Source organism: Ictidomys tridecemlineatus, chromosome 9 (genome assembly GCF_052094955.1).
Source record: "Ictidomys tridecemlineatus isolate mIctTri1 chromosome 9, mIctTri1.hap1, whole genome shotgun sequence".
NCBI classification, from domain to species: domain Eukaryota; kingdom Metazoa; phylum Chordata; class Mammalia; order Rodentia; family Sciuridae; genus Ictidomys; species Ictidomys tridecemlineatus.
The window spans coordinates 147227745-147251430 of record NC_135485.1 but is presented as its reverse complement, the minus strand read 5'-3'; the positions used below and the strand labels follow the sequence as shown (position 1 = coordinate 147251430).

The 23686-nt window shown below is 46.0% G+C and overlaps 1 protein-coding gene across 10 annotated transcripts in view; it reads right to left on the bottom strand.

The window, feature by feature from the left end:
- The window catches only part of Prdm5 (PR/SET domain 5), a 148762-nt gene that overhangs the window by 99180 nt on the left and 25896 nt on the right, over nt 1–23686 (bottom strand). Inside the window, exon 1 of one of the 10 annotated variants that reach the window (XM_078022180.1) lies at nt 16996–17112. The exons of the other annotated variants lie outside the window; for them this stretch is intronic. Coding sequence (XP_077878306.1) covers nt 16996–17034 — 39 coding nt within the window. The 5' untranslated portion in view covers nt 17035–17112. Of the gene's footprint in view, nt 1–16995; nt 17113–23686 lie in introns of those variants that run through there. 10 annotated transcript variants of the gene reach the window in all.

The window sequence follows — 23686 nt, the reverse complement described above, 5'->3', positions numbered from 1 at the left end:
AGGGGGTCTGTTGGACATTCTTGAATCCAGGTTGCTTGAAATCTAGTTTTTCCAAACCCCTATGTTGTTGGTTACTGGGCATATGCCCCATTAATAAAATACATGCCCCAGTCCCCATTCCTGCTCGTATTCACATACTGCTGGGATCCGGCAGAGGACGCAGGAGGAAGGCACGACTGGAGGATCAATTGGCACCCTTCCCCGACAAGGACCACAGACTTTGTAGATCCACCTGTGCAGACTTGAGGAAAAGCAAACTCTATCCAATTTTCTGATTTAGAAAATAAAGGGCAACGAGTCCTCTGAGGTATGTCATGTCATGTCGTGATGCTTGGACAATCTTTCACTCACCCCATAGTCACCGAGTTCTTCACCACTAAGGATGAAGACTCTTCCTGTGAACAAGACAGATAAGCCCCTGGCCTCACCGCACTGAAACAGATACAAGACAAGTTCATGGGAGATGAGTGTGGCTGGCGATGAGGACAGGAAAGCCCAGCAGAGAGCAGAGAAGGGAGAGGGCTGGGCGTGGCACAGTCGGGCACAGCCTTGTTGCAGAGGGGCCTGAGTTCAGGGAAGAGGAGAGAATGAAGAGGTGGCTCCCAGGGCAAGGGGACAGCAAGGAGAAGCCAAGTGGTCAGACCTAAGTGTGAAATAGGTTCCAAGCGTGCTGACAGTAAGGCGGTCACAGGGCAGGGACAGAAAGGAGCTGGAGAAGAGGGCAGCACAGAGTCAGACAGATGGGCAGGTGCAGAGCAGGCACATGCACAGCCATGAGGCTCTGCACACGCTGACTCAGGCTGGACATGATTATTTTCACCCAAAAATCGGCTGTAGAATCTTGTGGTGCACACACTGCAACAGCTGAAGTTCCATGATCCTAACACTGGAGAAAATGCAGATTGCCCGTTTCTCAAACAATTCTTGATTTCTTAAATGTCCACAGAGTCTCAGCCACCTTGTAAAAGTCTCTCTCATGAAATGCCAGACCCTCAGCAGGAAGCAAGAATTTAATATTCGATATTATAATTGCTAAAAGAGGAACGGAGGATGGTAAACACCCCGTATTTATCTTTCATTCGCTTAGACGTGAATCCGTGGGAAACTGCTGTACTCACTCAGTGACAAACCCACTCTGAAGTTGCCCTCACTCCCTGCTCAATTCTGAATCCCAGCCACCCCGGGGGAATGCCAAACCCAGGCCCTCTGCTATGAGAGACAGCAGCACACCATGCCTCTCCCTAGACAGGACACCAGTGCACAGAGAAAACAAGCATAAGGGTCAACCGTAAGGGTCAAAGTCCTCCCTCCCAGGCATCTCCATGACCCCAGTGACCACTCACGTTGACAACAGCTAAGTTAAGCCCTGTAAAGAATAATAATAAAGAGTAGACAGAGAGAGATGGTGCAGAGGCAGGGAAGGTGGCAGATGGCTCCTTGTCCAAGAGGCCATGTTTATTTATAACAGTAGGTTAGTACAATAATATAATAGGTCATTAGTACCTTAACCACATTACTGTGCAGAGTATCAGGAAGGTTGCTTGTTCTGCAGTGACATTTCACAGTTACAATATGCAATGTCAGGAGCTTTGTGCAGCTCTCAAGAAGGTCCATTGTCTGAAGTTACTGTTAGGCAGGCAGCTCCAGGAGCACCAGAGCTTGGTGAGACACTGTAGTTATCAAGCAAGCAAGTTCCTTTACTCCCTATGTGCCTAAGATTAAGGTCAAAGCTGCACATAGGGAGTAAGGACCTTGCTTGCCATACCAACCGGGCATCTTACACCTTTGCATAGAAACTTTCCCAAGCACCAAGCCTGCCACAGCCCTGAAGTCATCAGGGACCCCAATCCCAAACACAGAACCCCTACAGCTCCCCTTTCTTGTTTTTTAAGGCCTTTTGGATGAATAATTTTTGTTTTCTTCTTAATGCTGATAGAGGCAAAAAATAGGGTAGGTATTGACAATAGCAAGCACAACATAACAATCCCAGCATTAGTAAACATCCACCTATAAGTAATTGTTTGACCCAATAAAGTTGGGTAACCACAGTTAACCAATCCCATAAGTCTAAACGTCCATCATCTTGTCAGACCTTATCAATGATATCATTAAAGTAATCTAACTCCTTTGAAATAAAATTACTGTTATCACTTAAGTTAAAGCAACACATATTATTAAACTCCTGACATCCTTTATGATGTAATATTAGCAAATAATTAATTGCAGCCCAATTGTCAAGTATGGTTTGACAATCTTGTTTAAACTTCTTCTGAAGCAGGTTAATTGCCATAAGGTATGATTAATATCATTTACCATAGCACAGTCCAGTATTTTATAGTGTTTTGTAAGGCCTGACAGCTAGTCCAGGGATATCCACTAAGGAAAATGTCAAAGCGTCAAATTTTGCCTTAGAGAGAAGGTTTCCTGGATCATCACAGTTTTTATCAAGGGGAATAGACCTTTATGGATATGTTGTGTAGGATGGTGGCCTATTAAATCCTGTGGGGAAGGTAAGAACACAGTCTGCTAAGACAACATGGGTACCATGAGACACTGTTGTCGGTATACAACAATTTCAGACAAGCAAACCCAGATATTGTAATGAGTTTTAGAAGTGAAGGAGTCTGGCTGTACTGAATTTCCACAGCTGGGGTACAACAACAGAACAACATTATTGTTAAGACCAAAGCATTTACAGAGTTCTGTGTGAGATTAGCAATCAAAGCAGTAACTAAGTTTTCTGGGATATATTTTAACCCCATTTGAGCCAAAAGTTGTTGAGTTGATGCTGTTAATGATTTTGCATCTCCCCAAGTCACTGGAATTCTAGTAGCTTGGGATCGTCTTTCAGTGTACCTTCTCTTTCAAGGAGAGTGATCATTGTCCTTTTGTTTGGTGTGTTCTCCTCATCCACAATCAAATGAAACTTGGGGATCAGGTTGTGAAGTCCCTAATGTCCATTCATAACTGATAGGTCTCCTGCATGGAGCTGGAATCCAAACTGGACCTGTTGGTGTGAGCACAGCTGTCTCTTCTTCCCCATGTGATGAGAGGCAGAGGGTCCTGTCATCCTGGGTATGGTGGAAACCTATATTTTACATAAATTTTTGGTAATGGCTGTTTGGGAATAAAATGTCTATCCAAAGCAGATGACCAGTTGTGAGTATAAACTTTGAATGGTATGTTGAGTGTATAAACTGAAAGTAAAACAATATTTAAAGCATTATTTCTATGAGAGAGGCTAGATTCCCCCTTTTTGTTTCTTTATTAAAAGGCAAATTTTAAGAGTACAATGTGCTTGTTTAACCAAAGCCTGTCTGTTAGGATTATGGGGCATTTTATGATTTTATGATTCTGTGCTATAACATTAGGGAGGAACTAGTCAAGAAAGCCAGCTGAACACAGATAAGACAGCCAGCCAAGCAGTTGGAATTTAAAAGAGACACTTTTTTCCTTTTGTCTTAACTGGTTTTTCATAAGTCTAGTAAATCTTGTTGGTCTTAAAATTTACATTTTAAATATAAGGCTAGGAAAATTAGAAACCAGCAGAAGTTAAAAGGTAAGTAAAAAATGTTGTAATCATTTTTTTTCTTTTCTGTTATAAGATAATTTGCTTAAAGCATGGTATTATAGCTTACACACTTTATGGAGAGTTCTTTTTTCTTTTTGTTTTAAATCTGTGAATCTTGTAACAGTTTCCACACATGGTTGAGTATAAGTAATGACTTGTTGTGGATTGGAAAGGACAGAGCATGGTAGCCACAGGGAGTTTTTGAACATTTGTTTATTTTTGGTTCCTTTGCCCCAGACCAGGATGACCTCTTGAGGCCATGCATAAAGCGATTCCATAAAAGTATTTATCGCTATGACATTAGTATTTGTGTCCAATAACCCTGCAATTGACTGCTCATTTAAACAAAGAGTTAATTTAGGTCTACTTTCAGTAACTGATAAACATGCTCCAGTGACAGTAGAGTAAACCCTGTATTTCCCCTTTCATTTAAAGGTTGTAATTCTTTAAATATAGCAAGAGGTGACTGTTCATATTTTGATTGGTTAGCAGAATTTATCTTAATAGGACAGACAGGTAAGTCATTGAGATTCCCCCTCCTCAACAGCTTGTCCCAAACACACAGTTAACTGGGATCTAGCTGGGGGTAGGGCGCTGCCATAGCTGGCCACAGAGGCAATGGCAGAGAGTTAGAGAATCCATGCAACATGCGTGGGAGGCTCCAGAAGAGCTCCAGGCAGGGTGTTGTTGCCAGGGCTGTGCCACCGCTGCAGGGGGAGCGGTAGGGGACTTAAGGGCCACAGAGCCAGGCACAGAAGGAAGAGCAGGCAGGTTGATAAACAGAGGTTTTATCTATTGCATCTGTTCAAAGAAACCAAGTTTGAAGCACAGGAATAGAAGTTCGTGTCTTCTCATGTAGTGTTTCACCTATTTTCTCCCATTTTTCAAATTTAGAGTTCCACTTTCTGGATAAAAAGGTCAATAAGAGCTTATCTCTGACAGCAAGGCGGTAAGATCAGCATTATTTACGGTATGTCCAGCCTTACTAAGTAGAAGAGGAAGCTCGGCCTGATGATGTCATTTAGCATCAGACAGAAATAAAGAATTACCCATAGCCTACTGATTAGGGATAGGTACCAGCCAATGAAAGAGACACATGTCAAAAGCCTGTTCCGGGCATAAGGAAGCTACCTCCTTCCCCCATTACCTGTCAACGTCTGTCCAGAAGGGTCTCTATTAAGGCGGACTCTGTTGTCCCAAACTCTGTGGACTGGGAGGCTTCTAGGGAGAGAACTCTTCTTGTGCCCCAATGTTGGTTGCCAGTTGTAATTGATAATAATAAAGAGTAGACAGAGACAAGGTGCAGAGGCAGGGAAGGTGGCAGAATGGCTCCTTGTCCAAGCGGCCACATTTATTTATAACAACAAGTTATATTAGGTCATTAGTACCATAATAATACTCTAAACATTACTGTGCAGAGTATCAGGAAGGTTGCTTGTTCTGCAGTGACATTTCACAGTTACAATATGCAATGTCAGGAGCTTTGTGCAGCTCTCAAGAAGGTCCATTGTCTGAAGTTATTGTTAGGCAGGCAGTTCCAGGAGCACCAGAGCTTGGTGAGTCACTGTAGTTATCAAGCAGGCAAATTCCTCTATCCCCAGGAGCTATGTGCCTAAGATTAAGGTCAAAGCTGATAAGACTCTAGCATGGAGGGCATTGCCATAGCAACTGGGCATCCTATAACATTGCACAGAAACTTTCCCAGGCACCAAGCCTACCACAGCCATGAAGTCATCAGGGACCCCAATCCCAAACATAGAACCCCTATAAAGCCCCTAGGGAGCGACGTCACTGGATATCTGAAAGAAGCATCTCAAGAGAACAACTCCTGGGGCTGCTGTGGAAACCCACAGGGGGCGCTCTCCCCCTCTGCACCAGCCACCCCCCGCTGAGCTTCACTGGGCTTCCTGATTCCCAAGGCAGAGAGGGTACTCTCTGCCTAAGACCTCACAGACACCAGGCAGCATCTCCTGGAACCAGGTGCAAGAAGCGTGTCGTTGTCCCGGTCAGTTTCCCCTCAAAAGGTTAAGAGAATATGCCCAGCAGAACCTCAGGGGCCAATAGCTGCTCCCAGGACAACGTCTTGCTTTAGGTGGCATGCCTGGGAGCACACAGGCCTCGTCCAGCCATGTCACCCGTCAAGGACAAACACGAATGTACCTCAGCACTACTGGTTCAGTCAACTGTTTCACTGCTGCGACTAAAAGACCTGACAAGAGTAACCCTAGAGGAGGAAGCGTTTATTTGAGGGCTCACGGTTTCAGAGGTCTCCGTCCATAGACGGCCAGCTTTATTCCTCAGGGCTCAAGGTGGGGCTCAACAACAGGGCAGAAGAGTGTGGCGGGGAAGCAGCTCTCATGGTGATCAGGAAGCACAGAGAGGTCTCCACTTGGCAGATACAGATGTACCCCTAAAGCCCCGCCTCCATGCCCGCCTCCTCAGCCACACCCTCCCTCCTGCTCTCCAGCTATCACTAAATCCGCCCCATCAGGAGCTCAGCTCACTGACTGGGTTGTGGCTCTCACAGCTCCATCACCTCTCCTCGGGACCCTCTCGCATTGCCTCACACATGAGCATTTGGGGACACCTCACATCCAAAACAGCTACTATTCAAATGCAAATGCAGATCCACACAGTATTTGCAGTGTGACAGCAATGTGACATGGTGGCACACCAGGAGTGGCTTCTAGGGCTCTGCCAGCCAAATGCCAAGCTGAGGAGGAGCACCGTGACCAGGTCCCCGGCCCCAGCACACCCTCCCATGCCAGGGCACTTCCCCTACAGAGAGCCTGCAAGCCTAGGCAGGCAGGAGGCCTTCGTCTGCTTTCTCTTCCACATGGATCGCTCCTTCCTGTCTGAGGGGACGTGAGGGTCTTCAGCCTCCTGGGGGTCCTCTTACAGACACGCACTTATTCGTCCAGGTCCCCTTTACCTGCAACACGATCAGCACATCAGGGGAAATGGGCCCCCTAGTCTGGGCATGATTTCATTGACTCAGCTTAAAATCACAAAAGCTTTTGGGAAGCCAGGTGCGGTGGCACACACCTGCAATCCCAGCAACTTGGGAGGCTGAGGCAGGAGGATACAATTTCAAGGTCAGCAAGACCCTCTCTCAAAGTAAAAGACAAAAACTGCTGTGGATGTATTCAGTGGAAGAGCACTCCTGGGTTCAATTCCAGGTACCAAATGTGCGCACGCGCACACGCACGCTTTCTGGGAGGCCACGCCTTACATCTGGCTGAGACCACATAGTGGTTGCAAAGCCTATAGGAGAAGACACAGTGCTGCCAGGGACACACAGGCAGGTGGCTGAGGAGAGTGGCTGGGGCTGTGTAGCTCCCTGAGTCTAGGCTCCGGCGTGACGGCAGGAAGTGCCGAGGTTCAGGACAGTGAGCAGAGGGCCCGGGGGGGTTCCAAACAGACTTGGAAAAACAGCATAGCTCAGCATCAAGCCCAAGTGGATCAGGCCAGAGACCCCAGATTCATGCACTTAGAATCTGCTCTCCTAAATTGGGCTGTTTGTGTGAGGGGCCGTTGTCCCTCTTCTCCCATAACATCACTTCATGTCACTTGAAGCAACCATCTCCTGCTGCTGCTGCTGCTCTTCTCCAGGATGAGAGTCCCACACCGCCCCCCCAGCCTTCCTTCCCATGCCTGCTGCTTCAGCAGATGACAAAGAAGTATATGAAGAACTGTTCTATATCACATTTCATTAGGGAATTGCAAATTGAAATAAGGAGTCACCTCCAAAGCTCCCTATCAACAGCCAAAATCCACACACTGGCACCACCAGGGTCATCTTCCAAGTCTTTGAAATATAAGAGTATCTCCTACTTGCAGCACATAGCAACTGCATTTATTCAAGAAACAGGAAACTCATTAACCCTGGGGTTGTCGAAGATTAAATGAAATTACAACTGAAATAATACTGCATAAATGGGAAAGCAACACTGATCTTATCAGTATCAAAACACATTCATCACTGCGTATTTGAGTGTTTTCATAGCAGGTTCACATGACACCGTGCGACAAAGGACACCAACTGCATACTCACTCAATGTTTTAAAGTGCAAAAATGCCATCACAGATTTGTATTATTTAGAGTTTCCACCACCAGCTGGGCTAAGGAAGAACTTCTCCTCTCTGTGAACTTCAGAGAAGCTCAGTCACAAGCAGTGCCACTGTGGGGACAACCTGAATCTCACTCAGAGAGGCTTTGGGTTTGGGTTATTAGGACCTTCCACCTATGGTCAGTTCTGAGGAGCCATGGACTTCTGAGCTACAGGAAGGTCTCTGAAGATTGCCACCAGGGGATGTCAGTGGCCAGCTTTCCTTCTACTCATCCAGCAATAAATCAATGTTAGGCCAGAAATACGGTGACGACGTGAGAAATGGGGAGAGGAAATAGCTGATGCTGGAGAAAAGCTCAGAGGGAAGGGAGTGGGCATCAGGGGAACTGGAGGAGCTGAGCATCCCAGGGCAGCAGAGCTGCAGACGAAGGCCTGCAAGACGGATGGTCGTGTGCACTGCAGGCCTTATTGGAAGACCCATCAGAAACTGCCAACATCTGATATCTGTGAGTTTTCTTTTGGATGGAAGCCAGCTGAAGTCCACGCCCAGCCACACGCGTGAGCAGCCCACACCCCCTCTGTGTAGAAACATGGGCCACAAGGACTGCACAAGCCACAGAATGCCACCCCAGTCCTGCAACCCTCCTCTCCTCTGATCCCCAGCTGCCCATCCCTCCCTAGCTCACAACCCGAAGCCCACTCCCCACAAGCCCAGGAGCTGGGACTGCACATCCCTCCACCCTATGCTCTGTTCAGGGATCCATGGGTTGGGACAAGAGCCAGCCTCTGCCTGCACAGATGACACCAGCACTTCCAGCGAGACACTTGCCTGCTGCCAGAGAAGAACCACAGGAAGCACCAGGCGACATTGGCAAAGGTGTCCCCGACCCCTGTGCTGGAGAGAGGTGTATGCATAGGGCCTCGGTGACAGCAGCAAGTCTGTACAGGGCAGGACTGTAACCTTCTTCCTGGCCTTCTGGCCACTGTCAGATGCTCCACAGCTGCAGCACTGAAGCGTGGCATCAAGGAAATGAGCTTGTGAGCCACTCTGGGGAGAGCACGCAGGCAGGTCACCAGCACCCCAGCTGCCCGGACCCTCGCAGGCCTCCTTGGTTTGCTGAATGGTTCCCTCAGATGCACTCCTGGCCATCCCAGGTCTTCTGTTTCATACTGCACAAGTACTCTTTCATTACCCTGGGAGTGGACTTTTGTTCCTATAGACACAGCGCTCACAAGGGCAGCAGACAGGGGCGCTTCCCCCTCCACACAGCCGCCTCCCCGGCGTCTGTGTCTGCTTGTCTGCGATGCTGAGCAGGCACTAACTCCCATTTCCAGACTGTTCTGCTGTGGTGCTGAGGCAGGATGGAAGGAATAAAAGGCATGTGAAGAGGAAACCAAGGAAGGGCGAGCAGACAGACTGCACTCCGCAGGCCTGGGCTGAAGCTCCGCCCACCATCGCACACCAGCCAGCTTTCCTCCCAGGAAATCCAGAGTCTTCACTCTGATCTTTAAATCACTGGAGATGGAAGCCTGATGTGGTGGCACTTGTCTATACTCCCAGTGGCTCAGGAGACTGAGGCAGGAGGATTGCAAGTGCAAAGTCAGCCTCAGCAGAAGAAAGGCGCAAAGCAACTCAGTGAAACTCTACCTCTAAATAAAATACAAAATAGGCTGGGGATGGGGCTCAGTGGTCAAGTGGCCCCGAGTTCAATCCTCATTATCAAACAAACAAATAAAAACAGGTTGGGGATGTGGCTCCATGGGTAAGTGCCCATGGGTTCAATCCCTGTTACAAAAACGAAATGTCACACCAACAAGGTAAAAGTGTTCCTTTTTCTGTACACCATCTCCAGCATGTTTTACTATTTGTATCCTTGGTCATTGCCATTCTGACTGGTGTGGTATGAAATCTCAGTGTACTTTCAATTTGCATTTCCCTAATTGCTAATAATGTTAAACATTTCAAAATATATTTGCTGCCCATTTGTATTTCTTCTTTTGAGGAGTACCTGTTTAATTCATTTGCCCATTTATTAATTGGGTTATTTGGGGGCTTTTTGGTGTAAAGTTTCTTGAGTTCTTTATATATACTAGACATTAACCCTCTGTCAGAAGAGTAGCTAGGAAAGATTTTCTCCCATTCTGTAGGTTCTCTCTGCACATTCCTGTCTGTTTCCTTTGCTGTTCAGAAACATTGTAATTTGATGCCATCCCCTTTATTTACTTTTGGCATTATCATCTGAGCTCTAGGGGTCTTCTGAGAAAGTCATAACCTGCGCTGACATGCTGGAGTGCTGATCCTACGTTTTGTTCTAGGAGTTGCAGAGTTTCTAGTCTAATTCCTGTCTTCAATCCTTTTTGATTTGATTTTTTTTGATTGACAAAGGATAAAGGTCTAGTTTCATTATTCTACATATGGATACCCAGTATTCCCAGTGCCATTTGTTAAAAAGGATGACTTTTCTCCAACGTATGTTTACACCTTGTCAAGGATCAGATGCCATTAACTATGTGGGTTTGTGTCTTCTATTCTGTACCATTGGTCTCTGGGTCTGTTTTAATGCCAGGACCATGCAGGGGGTTTTGTTACTATAGCTCTGTAGTATAACTGGAAGTCAGCTACTGTAATGCCTCCAGGCTTCTTTGGCTTAGAATTGCTTTGACTATTATGCATCTCTTATTCTTCCAAATGAATTGTAGGACTATTGTTTACAGTTTTGTGAAGAATCTCATTGGCATTTTGATGGGGATTGCATTGAATCTATATATTGCTTTTGGTAGTAAGGTGATTTTAACAATATTAATTTTGTGAATCCATGAACATGGTGAGTCCTTTCCATCTTCTAAGTCTTCTTTAATTTCTTGTTTCAATTTTCTATAGTTTTCATTGTAAAGGTCTGTCACCTCCTGGGTTAGATTTATTCCTTGAGTTTTGCTTTTTGGTGGGTTTTTTTGTTTGTTTGTTTGTTTGTTTGTTTGTTTTGAGGCTATTATGAATGCAATTGTCTTCCTGATTTCTTTCTCAGTATATTCATTGTTGGTATATAGGAAAGCTATTGATTTTTGTATGTTGATTTTGTAACCTGCTGCTTTGCCAAACTTGTTTATTAGCTCTAGCAGTCTTTGGTGGGGATTTTGCATCTTCTAATATAGAATTATATCATCTGCAAACAATGATAATTTGACTTCCTCCTTTCCTATTTTTATCCCTTTTATTCCCTTCTTTGCTTAACTGTTCAAGCTAGAATATCTAGGATTATTAAACAGGAGTGGTGAGAGTGGATGTCCTTGTCTTGTCCAATATTTTAAAGGAAATGCTTTTAGTTATTATTTATTTTCCATTTAGTATAAATTAGATTTGTATTTTTCATATATAGTCTTTATGATGTAGAGGTAGGTTACTTCTATCCCTACTTTCTTCTGTGATTTTATCATGAATGGGTGCTGAATTTTGTCAAAGATCTTTGTGTATCTACTGAGATGACTAAGTAATTTTTGTCCTTAACTCTTTTTATGTGATTAATTACATTTATTGATTTGCATATACTAAACCATCCTTGCCTACTGGAATAAAACTAACTGGGTCATCATGTGTAATCTCTTAATATGCTATTAAACATGATTTGCTGATATTTTATTAAGAGTTCTTTGCATCTAAGTTCATCAGGGATATTAATCTGGAGTTTTCTTTATGTGTCCTTATCTGGTTTTGGTATGAGTGTGATACTGGCTTCATAAAATGAATTTGGAAGTGTTCCATCCCTATTTACTATATTGAATAACTTGGGGAGTATTTGCATTTATTCTTCCTCAAAGGTTTGGCAGAATTCAGCTGAGAATCCATCTGGTCCTGGGCTTTTCTTTGTTGGAAGGCTCTTTATCACTGAGGCTATATCACTGCTGGTTATTATCTGTTTAGGTTTCCGATGCTGTCTTGATTCAGTTTGGGAACATAGTCTGGAAATGTGTCCCTTTCTTCTAGGTTTTCCAGTTTATTGAGTACAAGTTGTCAACACAGTCCCTAATGATCTGCTGGATTTCTGATGTCTGTCGTGTTTTCTCCTTTGTCATCCCTAATTTAGGTCTTCTCTTTTTTCTTTTGGGCAGTTAGGCTATGGGCTTATCAATCTTATTTATCTTTTCAAAGAATGAAATCTTTACTATAAATGCATTCTGCTGTCATGTATAGCATATTAGAACAAATGAATTAGTTATTTTTAAATGAAATCTTTATTTCATTGATCCTTTGTATTTTTTTATTCTCAATTTCATTGATTTCGACTCTGATTGTAATTATTTTCTTCCTCCTACTCATTTTGGAATTGGTTTGTTCTTCTTTTCACAGGGCCTTGAGATACATTATTAGGTTATTTGGGATCTTTCTGATTTTCTTATGTAAGCACTCATAGTTATAAATTTTCCTCTTAGAACTGCTTTCATACAATCCCAAAGTTTCTGGTAGGTTGAATCACTATTCTCAGTTGAGTCTATAAATTTTTCATTTCTCCCTTAATCTCTTCTATCATCCACACATTGTTCAAAAGTGTAGTATTCTATATCCATGTGTTTATATAGTTTCTGTATGGTTTTGTCATGTCAGTTTCCAATTTCATTCCATTATAATCTGATAAGATGCAAAGAATTGACTGTGGAAATTGTGAAAATACAACTCTTTTTGTATTTTCCAAGAGTTGCTTTGTGACCTAAAATATGGTCTGTTTTGGAGAAGTTTCCATGATCCACTGAAAAGAAGGTGTATTCAATTATTGTTGGGTGAAATATTCTATAGTTGTCTGTTAAGTCCATTTGATTTATAATAATTTTCAGGGCCAAAGAGTTTACTGAGTTCATGTCTGGATGATGTATTTAATAGTGAGAGAGGTGCATTGAAATCACACAATATTATTGTCCTGGGGTCTAACTGATATTTCAGATCGAATATTGTCTCTTTGATGTAACTAATTATACCCACTTATGGGGCATAACTATTTATTACTGGTGTATCTTCTTGTTAGACTGTTAGCTTTACCAGCATGAAGTTACCTTCTTTATCTCTTCTGATTAATTTGAAGTGTGCTTGTCAGATAGAACAGTAGCCACTCCTGCTTGTTTTTAGGCTCCATTCTCGTAGCACATCAATATCCATCCTTTCACTTTCAACCTGTGGCTGTCTTTGTCTATAAAGTGGGTCACTTTGGAAAAACATATATTTGTCTTGTTTTTTAGAGCTATTTTAATTGAAGAGTCAAGACCATTGACATTCAATGATGTTATAGAGAGATGTTTATTAATTCCTGCCATTTTGATTTACTTATGATGTTTAATTGGTCTTGTTTCTCTTCAAATGAGATTTGTTCACTTGTGAACTCTGGGTGTTTTTTAGTTACTTCTGTGTGAAATTATTCTTCAAGTGACTTTTGTAGTGCCAGTTAAGTAGTAATGAATTCTTAAAATTTTTGCTTATCTTGGAAGTTTTTATTTCTTTTTCAGTTTTGAAAAACAGCTTTTCTAGGTATAGCAGTCTTGGTTTACAGTTATTTTTTTTAGGACTTGTAACACATCATACCAAGGCCTCCTGGCTTTTAGAGTTTGTGCTGAGAAATCAGAAGTGATTCTAACTGTCTAGCCTCTTGATTTGACTTGATGTCTTTCTTTTGAGGCTTTTAAAATTCTTTGTTTTGTATGTTAGACATTGAAATTATAAATGTATTGTAGAGAAGCTCATTTTTTTAAAATTTTTGTCTGCTGGGGCTCTGAATGCCTCCTGTGTCTGGATGTCCATCTGATTCTCAAGGTTTAGAAATTTTTCTGTCATTAATTCCCTGAAGAGTTTATCAATTCCATTATCCTGCATTTCACAACCCTTATTAATTCCAGTGAGTCTCTTAATGTTCTCTTAGAGTTTTAATATGATCATGGCTATATCTTTTATTTTATTTAAAGCTCTCTGAACATTCAAGGCTGGCCACTCTGTTTTCCAGCTCTGAGATTCTGTCTTCAGCGTGGTCTACTCCATTAGAGGTTTTCAACTGAACATTTTACTTGATTTAGTGTGTTGTTCATTTACAAGATTTCTATTTGGTTTTGTTTCAATTATTTCTGTCTCCATTTTGAATTTCTCATTCATATCCTGCACCAAATTCCTTAATTCATTCAACTGTTTTTCTGTATTCTCTGGGAGTTTGTTGATCATTTTTGTAATGACTGTCTTAAATTCTTTATGTGATAAAGAATTTAATAACTTCAATGACTAGGGGTCAGCCATTGCCATCCCTGCTTGCAGGAAGGTGGAGAGGTCTTGGGTGGTATCACTGAGCTCATCAGCCCCCCTTGCAGCCACTCACCCACCTCTGGACCTTCTGTGATCTGGCACGTGGACTGCCTCATTAAGTACACAAGCTGGAGCTGGAATTGCAGTCATCTGCAACAGATGCATCTATTTGGTAGAAATCCTGTAGTGCTGTAGGCTGTGGTCAGAACCACACTGACCGTGGCACTCCTCCAATAGTACAGAAGCTGGTTTGGCTTTTATTTGTTTTTTCATCACAACCTGGTCATGAATTGCCAGCTCTCTCCTAGTCTGCTCAGGTTTGGCTGAGTGGCCAGATTTGGGTGGTGTGCTCAGGTAGGAGGACACAGATCACATCAGGACTTCACAAAGGCATGTGACATCCACTGACTTTGCTCTGCACTGACCCAGAGTGCTGGATCGGGTGGCAGTGTGACATCTGTTTCAGCCATCCCAGCATTCAGGGCTCCCTGGGTGGTATTTTCCCACTAATGTCTACACTAAGTGGTTCCATTTGGAACCTAAAACAAAATGTTATCTTCTGCAAAAGAAAAACATTTGGCAAAGAGACTTCTTTGTTCCAAACACCTAAAAGGACTTCTATAAACAAGAAAAAAAAAAAAGATGTTAAACAATTGAAAACATTTTTACCAAAAACTAAAACACATTGGAAACCTGGTCCTGAGTCAAGTTCCCAACAGCAGAACAGCTGTAATCACAAAATAACTGCAAATAGAGAGGAAAACATGCAAACAAAATGTCCACTTTAATATCCAACAAATCACCTTCTTCAAAAACTGCATTGGCAAATCACTATGTTCATGAAAAAAAGAAAAAATATCTACAAAGGAGGCAACCCCAAGCCCACAAAACACTAAGGGATTCAATAAGCTATTTCTCTTTCTGTAATGTTCACCTAACATGTTTCCCAAGAACACCAGATAGTAAAAACAGGTCACACGTTGGCTCAACATATTTGTTGAGTATATTTACTGAATACTGGATGTGAAATGAGCATTTATACAATTATATTTACACCCGAGATGCACTGTGCAAAGACCTGGGGAGTCTGACATAATCAGACAGTGGGAAGTCCATGCCCTCTCTGCAGAGTCCACCTCACGTGCTCCAGCCCGTCCTCCCATCTCCCCCAAGCTCACTCTCCCACTGCCCTATCTCAGAGGTATGTCCAGTTTCCAGCCATAAGGCCAGTCACACCATCCACGCAGGACCCACCATGTCAGTTCCTCCAACTGGAAGCCAACTGCCTCCTGCCAACTCTATCACCATGGCCCAAGTTCACATCAGATCTCCACCACCCTTCACCAGCAGGATCACAGCAGGTTGACCGGCCACCTCACCTCCCACAGCCTGCTGCACGCAGGGCAGACACAGTGACCTGTAGCCATTTCTCCCATCCTGTGTACAATATGAACCCCGTCTACTGACTGTGGCCTTGCGAGCCCCAGACGTTGTCTCTGCTCTTAGAACTGTCCAAACTCACCGCTCTGCCATGCTAGTTATGTGACCCAGGACTTCACCTGGCTGCCACTCTGCTCAGGTCTCGGCACTGACGGAGAACACAGAGGCCCCTGGGCCCCACCTTCGTGTCTTGTTTTTGAGTAAGCTTCGGACTGGACTGCAGTGCAGTGAGGGAGAGGGGCAGAAACTCTAAGCACACTGCTGCAGTAAGTCTCGCACAGTGAACACTCACATGACCAGCACACGGATCAAGAAGCAGCACCCCAGCCAGGCATGGTAGCCATGCCTGTGGTCCCAGAGACTCAGGAGGCTGAAGCAAGAGGATCACAAGTTCAAAGCCAGCCTCAGCAACTTAGTGAGAGCCGGACTCAAAATGAAAAGCAGAAGTCCTGGGCTTGGTGGCAGAGGGCTGACCTGACCCGTGCCAGGCCCTGGGTTCCATCCTCAGCATGGCAAGAAAGGAAAAGAAGCAGCACCCAGAAATCCTCCCCGGCCCCTGCATCAGGGCCACCCTCACAGTGAGGCAGGCACAATCCCTGATTGTGACTTCACAGACAATTCTACCTGGCCCTGAACCTGGCATAAGAGAAGCGCATGTGCACACTCACAGCACGCACGCGTGTTCGGCTCCAGCTGCACCACTAAAGGCATTTCCAAAGCTATTGCTCCGGTTCACACCCAGCAGCACTGCTTGAAGGCTGTGGAAAGACTCCTGCAAATGCCCGTCACCGCCTCTTTTCCATCAGTCGTCCTGAGCCACGCCATGGCCACCGCTGCTTCTGGGGTGCATTTCCCCAGTGATGGAAGGAGCTGGACCTTGTTGCATGGTTTACCGCCCACCTGGACATTCGCCTGTGTGACACACTTGTCCAAGTGTTTGCCCATTTCCTCCAGGTTGACCCTCCCAGACCTTTAACGTGTTCCTCTATAAGCCCTCTTCAGACAGAGGCATGGCCGAGGTCTCCTCCCCTGACCTTCGCTTCTACATCCTCTTTACAGTGGCTCTGACCAACGGCTCTTCATCTTAGTGCTCTCCACGTGCCTTTCCCATCAGGGGTCATGTTGGCTGTGCCTTGCTGAAGAAACCCTGCCTGTCCTAGGGCCACCCAGGCACCCGTGACCCTCCTAAAGGTCCCTGCTCTCACCCAACACACACTCACAACAGGCTCACCAACGTTTGCATGTGATGTGAACTAGGGGCAGAAGGACGTCATCGTGACCTACGAAGCACCCATGATGCCATCCCTGTCCCAGGGAGCCACCAGTGCCACTGTTGTCAAAAACATCGTCTCCTCGCCCACACTTGCACGGATCTGTTGGCACTTCCCCGAGCCCGGGGTGGAGGCCAGACGGCAGAGCACTCTGACAAGGCCACCTCGCAGTTCACAGACCTTCGGGTTCCCACACAAGTTTTAGGGTCTGTTTCCACCCTAACACTCCATCCCCACCAAAGGAGGTGCCAGGATTTTTATTGGGACGCTACCTTTGAACTCTGTTTGCCTGCACTTAGGATAGCAGAGATGGACTGTGAGGCGTGCTCCACCATGGGGTCTGACTTCTCTCCTCCCATACAGGTCCCGTACCTGTGAGGCGGGTGTAGGTATCGCGTCTGTCCTCCTCATCTTCTCTGGAAGTCCTCCTCAATCAGCAGCCGTGGCGTGGGCCTCCCCAGGACTGTGCTGGGCATTCCTCCTCGGTGTGGCTACACTCGCTTGGCCCTGAATCTCCAGGGCCGTTTCTTCCTCAAGGTCCTCTGCAGGCTGCTGGTAAGATGAAGACTGACGCCTCTTCATCTATATTTGCACTATATCTTTTTCTCCCTTTTTATTTTCAGGTTGTCTGTGTCTTCATATTTTAGAAGCTGTTTGTCTCTTGAAAATGTCTTTATTCACCTTTAATCATTTTAACACTACTGCTTATGCATCTAAGCAGGAAGATCTGAAGTCAGCCTGTTCTGAGGGGGAAACAGCCCGTCCTCTACAGACACACCTCATTCTGTTAGAACAGAGGAATCTGTTAAAGTTGAGGTTCTCACAGGCCCAAGCAGAAGAAAGCCAAGTCACCCTCCAGTATTATAATATGTCAAAGGTCACCATGACGGGCCTGGGGCTGGGGCTGAGCAGGGGAGCACTTGCCTAGCATGTGCGAGGCCCTGGGTTCCATCCTCAGCATCACTTTTTTTTTAAATGAAGGCATTGGGTCCAACTACAACTTTTAAAAAAAAGTCATGAAGACAGAATCTTATTTTAAAGGTATCATGCTAAATTTCAATAGGCGTGCCACATGGGAAGCCAACGACTTGATTCCATTATCAAACGTGCATCGACCACACACACCCCTCCTCTAACACCAGAACCCAGCAAGGGCTCAGACCCACTGTCTCCCTTGATCCTGCTCACAGAGTTCCACGAGCTGTCTGCAGAGAGCAGGTATGTAGCGCTGATGCTGAATCCCCACGGTCACGGAGTCCTACAGAACGAGAAGCCAACTCGAGGATTTCAGGCACGGTCACGAAGGGGAGACCTCAGGCTCAAAGGGAGAAAACACCACATCACCACATTCACCACATCCACTTTTATGAGACAAGAAATAAAAATAAACTTGGACCAGAACTGGTAGAGATTTTTCCCACTATATTTTGATAAGATGGTCGCACACAAAAGAAGTGGAAAAGCAAATCAGAAGGAGAGAGAAGCCTGCATTCGGCAAAGGAGCAAAAAAAAAAAAAAAAAACAGAGGACAGCAATTGGCTCCCAGAGAATGTGAATTTTCTAAAAATAAGACCACTGTGCCGTTAGTAATTTCTTCACTGCCCCCTTCTCCCACAGATCACATCTCCATCTTCCCTATCCTCGCCCTCTCATCACACCCACGTCCTCGCCACCATTAGGAGCTCCCGCTTCCCCTCGTGTCTTAATCACACACATAAAGATCCAAACTGTGCGCCCGTGTCTGAACCACTGGCACAGCGGGGAGGTGGGCCTTCCCAGGCACTGCTTTGTGTCGGACGGGAACCTTTCGTCCAGTGCCTCCCAGAGTCACATCTGACTTCAGCCAACTTTGAGGAAGGGCCACCACTCTAATTGAAATGAAATTTATTGGGCAGGACTTTATTTTAAAATGATGATTTTGAGCAGAATAAAAAATTCATTTTACAATTCAGTATCTTCAAACTCTGTCAGTTCCACTCAGAAGAAGCACCACAGCAGGAGAGTTGTCCTCACATGGTAAGGGATCGGCTGTGACGGATTCTGAATGGTTCACAGAGTTTGCTACATATTGCTCTACTTTGGGAATCTCCTAATTGCCTTGATGGTGAAATCTATTTTAATTCCATGTGTATAAGTGCTTCCTGTTGGATTTTTTTTTTTTTTTTGGTCCCATTAGTGAATCTAGAGTAGCAACTTGTCCTCTGATTGTGGTTGGGAAGTGGTCTTAGTTTTCTCATTCAAAGACTGAGCAAGACCTTAGGTTTGTAGCTAATGCTGTGGATAAAAGGAACTCCAAATAATCAGTCACTTGGGAAGACGGTCAATTTGAAGACATGTAGAGAACTATGCTTTCATTTTCTTAATGACATTCTGGCTGGGTATAAAATGCTAGATTTGCCGCTACTTTCTTTTGACACTGTAAAAACATCAGTCAGGTGCCTACAATATTTTACCTTTAATGTTAAAAGCCAGCTGCCAATCTTACTATTGCTTTCTTATACATAATGTCTCTCTGCTTTTTAGTTTCCTGGCTGTTTTCAATAGCTTCACAGAAATCTACCTAGGTGTGGTTTTAATTATATGGACCCTTCTTAAGGTTAACCAAACTTCAACTTGTCGTAATGGTCCTGGCAAGTCCCCAGCCACTGTATCAACACGACTGCTTCTGTTCTTTCTTCCCTTTCTAACACTCAAAGGCCCTGACATTTCTATCCTGTGTCTACAGATGTGTACAAACATCCATTCTACATACTTTCACAAGTATCTACTTTACTTTAGTCTTTGGGCTTCATTTTAAACATTTCCTATGAACTTCTTTTCTTCTTCATTAATCCTGTCTCTTGCTATATCATATCTTCTATCTAATTCAAATATCAAATTCTCAATTTCAGTTTATTTTTCTGTTCTACAATATCTATTTGCTGTTTATACAGCTTAATTTTTTCAGTAAAACGCTTCAGCATTTCATCTTCTCTTTCACATGATAAAACATATTGATCAGGATTATTTTAATCACCCTTTTTGCAATCAATATTTGAATCATCTTTAAGTCAGTTTCCATCGCTGAGTTTTTTTCTTGGTTTTAGTCACATGGTCCTATCTTTTAGAATTTAGTCATTTTTTATTAAATGCTAGACATTGCATATTACAAAACTTTACAGGATCAGCTTTATTTCTACAAAGTAGGTTCCGCTGTCTCTTCCAGAGGGTGAAAGCTACTCTCCTAATGCACATCAGGGAGGGAGCGGACTCAAAGCTGAGCTGCATTGGTGGTTGGACGCAGGCTGCCTGGGAGGACACCCTTCCAGCCCACAGTGCTTCCAGTTCACTGCAGTGTGGTCTGCAGCAAGGCCCTCTTCTCAGCAAGATGAGACAGCACATTGGGCGCAGTGGTGCACATCTGTAATCCCAGTGACTTGGGAGGCTGAGGCAGGAGGATCCTGAGTTCAAAGCCAGCCTCAGCAAAAGTGAGGTGCTAAGCAACTCAGTGAGACCCTGTCTCTAAATAAAATATAAAACATAGGGCTGGTGATGTGGCTCAGTGGCAGAGGGTTCAGAGAGTGCTCCAGGGTTCAATCCCCAGTACGAAAAGAGAGAGAGAGAGAGGGAGAGAGAGAGAGAGAGAGAGAGAGAGAGAGAGAGAGAGAGAGAGAGAGAGAGAGAGAGAGAACATCTGCCCTCAGAAGAGCACGGCTTGAACTCCCAGCCTCTGCCAGGTAGCTCTACAAACGCCTTGAGGAGGAGCCAGCCATGTGCCTAGGTGCTTGGTGCAGCCCTACAAGATCTCCACAGCTGTCCTGTTCCTCCTCCCTCCAGGGCTGAGCCTTCCCCCAGGCTGAGCTCAGACGTCCAGCCTCGCAGACTCAGTGAAAGGCTGACTAGGACCCCAGGAAAAACTCCTGTGGATTCTCTTCAGCCTTCCTCCTCCTGCTGCTGCTTCCCACCCTGGGTTCTGTTTGCTGGGTTGGGTTGGGCTCTGTCTTTGTTTGTTTAATGAGGAATTTCAAACAAGCTCATCATTTGTTAAGAATAAGAAAAGGACTCTGACTAGGAGTTCCCAGTGACCACCGTGCCCCTTCATGCTGCCTTGCTTCATCCCATGGAAGGAATAAACTAGAATAAATGTGCCTCAGTCCCTCTTCATGGCTCCTCCTTCAGCTTGGTGCTGAGACCCTGACAGTCCCTGGGCCAGGCACTTCTGTGGTCACTATTCATAGCCCCTGGGACACAGCCCTAGCCTGGGAGCAGGTCCTTGCTGCCTGGTGGCCTCTCTCCAGGCTCCCTGCCACCCTCTGATCCAGGCACTCTGCTGTAATTCCCCATGCAGACGGGTTGACATATTCAAAACTCACTCTGGGGACCACCACAGGTGGCAGAGAGACCAAGACTGAAGAAGCAGAGAGGTCCACACGCTGACCTGGGTCTGTCACAGACTCCAGCCCAGCTTTTCTGGAACCATGTATTAAGAGTCTTTGTATAGCCATGAAAAGTGGATGCTTTCCTCTCCATCTGGGTCCTATCTGTTCTTCATGGGATGAGCCACTGAGAGAGAGGGTCACTAATCAGGGACTGTCACCAGTGGGAAAGTGCAGCAGGGACCAGGGCTGGGAAGGACTTGCAGGAACCAGCTGAGTGCATTTTAATTGACACCAAGGGATTCCAAAACTCATCAGCTACAGACAGGGGCCCGCTCACCTGGCATGTGGAAGCCTTCTGAAATAATAACCTACTGTAAATGCAGGAGATTGATAATCTACATCACAACACCTGGGAATCTCATAATTAGGTATTTGATAGTTAGGTTTGGAAAACACATTATTCATCCACAAGTACAAATTCTTTTCTGCTAACAGAAACAAATGAAACTGAGGCCATTTGACAGGCTACTCTTTATAATATGCAGCTATCTGTTAGACAGGGAGACTGGTGGCCTGATGATTCCACGGCCTCAGACTTAAAAAGTGGTTTTCCTCCCTGAGTCTCCAGGGGTTAGATTTAGGAGAACTAGCAAATGGGAACCTTGCAAATGCCCGTGTCAGGCTCACGCAGGAAAAGCTGGTGCTCCCACAGCCTCGCATCCCCCACTGTGCTCCTCTGGAACCTGCACAAGAGCACGGCCCCAGGAACAGCAAGACTAAGCTGTTATGAGAATTCTCCTGGAGCTCCTGGTGTTTCAGAAACATCTACATAAGTTGTACATGACGCAATATGAGGAATCAGCTTGAATCTAAGTGAGAGATGTTTTCCCTATAAAATCCACCCAGAATGTGGACATTTTACCTGAACCTTCAGTTTTCATGTGGTTTTCTGTGATCTGCAATGAGTCCTTTGCTGCCTAACCAGTAAGAACTGTGCCCATGGAGGGGCCACCAGCCCTCAGATATGGCAAGTGCTCTGTGGGCGCCAGCCACACACTAAGCACCCACCAGCATCTGCTGAGCCCTTTAAGGACTGAGGCAAGAGGACCCACTGTGAGTGGGAGGGAGAGAGGGGGACCCGGCTGGGACCTTCGTGATCTCAGAGGAACTGCAGGGACTCCAGTGGAAAGTCAGTGTCGTCTGGAGAGCTCCCAGGCTGGCATGTGCCCACCCCTCTTCAGGAAGTGCCAGAGCACCACGCCGGGAGGGAAGGGGAGCCCCGCATCAGAGCAGGACGCCCGGCCCCCACTCCAGAACACCCAAGGGACAAGCGGAATAGGGGCAGGAGGACACACAGGCCCCCGGCACCCTCCAGGCCTCAACTTGGAGGCCCGGGCCAGTGACTGAAACTGGGGCTGGAAGATCCAGGAAAATTCTGTGGAGGGTGAAAGACTTGGAGATTTAAACCAAAGTACCAGGGAGAGTTTGGGCAACGGCACACGGGTGAAGTTTGGTCCTGCGTGTGAGCGAGTAGAGGGTGAGAGAAATGTACCTTAAGGCCCAAGCGCCTGGCAAAGTTCAGGTGGAAGGGAGCTTGGAGCACAGCAGAGCATGGCACATCCACACTGTGCTGGTGACATGGGTGGCAGCAGGACGGCCACATGCTGGCTCCCAACCTCCAGCTTCACTGCTGGCCTACGGGCTGAGAACCCAGAACTCCTCTGCTAGCGCACTTGATTCTAAATAAAAAGTCAAGAGGGGAGGCTACCAAGAAGTGCTCAGGGTAGACAAGACTGAGTCCCAAGATGCCAAGCTCTGATCCTGGTGGCCAGGACAGCAGACTGAGCAACTGTCGCGGGTCCAACGTGCCCCAAGCTGCACTGGGGAGGGCGGCAGCCACTGGCACACACCCCAGTGCTCCCTTGATCTGACCCCAGGATACTGGCCATGGCCCCAGGGCTCACCATAGGAGGCCTCTCCCACCTGGTGCTTCTTTGGTAAGAACTGGCCTCTCAGGGAAGGAAGGGAGCCCGCATCAGAGCAGCGCTGTGGGAGGCCCCGACCGTGGCCACCAAGTCCACTGGGGCTCCTGGCCGTGTCCACCAAGACCACTGGCACCACAAGCGAAGTGCGAGGATGATGGAGAAGGGGCAACGCCGTGCACTGTCTCTAGACACGTTGCCACTCCTCCTCTGTCATCCACAGCCACAGCACTGGGGGCTTGACCTCCCACCTGGAGCTGCACTGTGGTGAGCCATGTCCTCACAGGCTTGTCAGAAGTAGCAGGTCCTAAGGGACCGGACTAAACCCAGCTGTCAAAGGTGCCAAGTGCTTTGGACATTCCCACAGAGAACACAGCACCAGAGCAGTCTCCATCCCCCCTGCAGGACAGCTGCTGCTGCAGAGGGTGGCTGATGACCCCCAGGGAGGAGCAGCAGGAGGGCAAGGGGTGGGACCTGTGCAAGGGGCCAGCAAGGACCTGAAGGCCAGTCCAGGGGGGAGCTGCAGGAGGGCCCGAGGGCACCTGAACAAGGGGCCAGCACTGTGGCACTCCTGAGAGCAGGGAGTAGGCTTGGAGGAGCAGCCAGTGCCCGTACAGCCTTCCAGACTGTGCAAGACGTACACAGCACTCGCTCACAGTGCCATCACGCAGTAAATACAATGGAAAGGTCGTTCCTCGAATTTAACATCCCTGAACACAAACA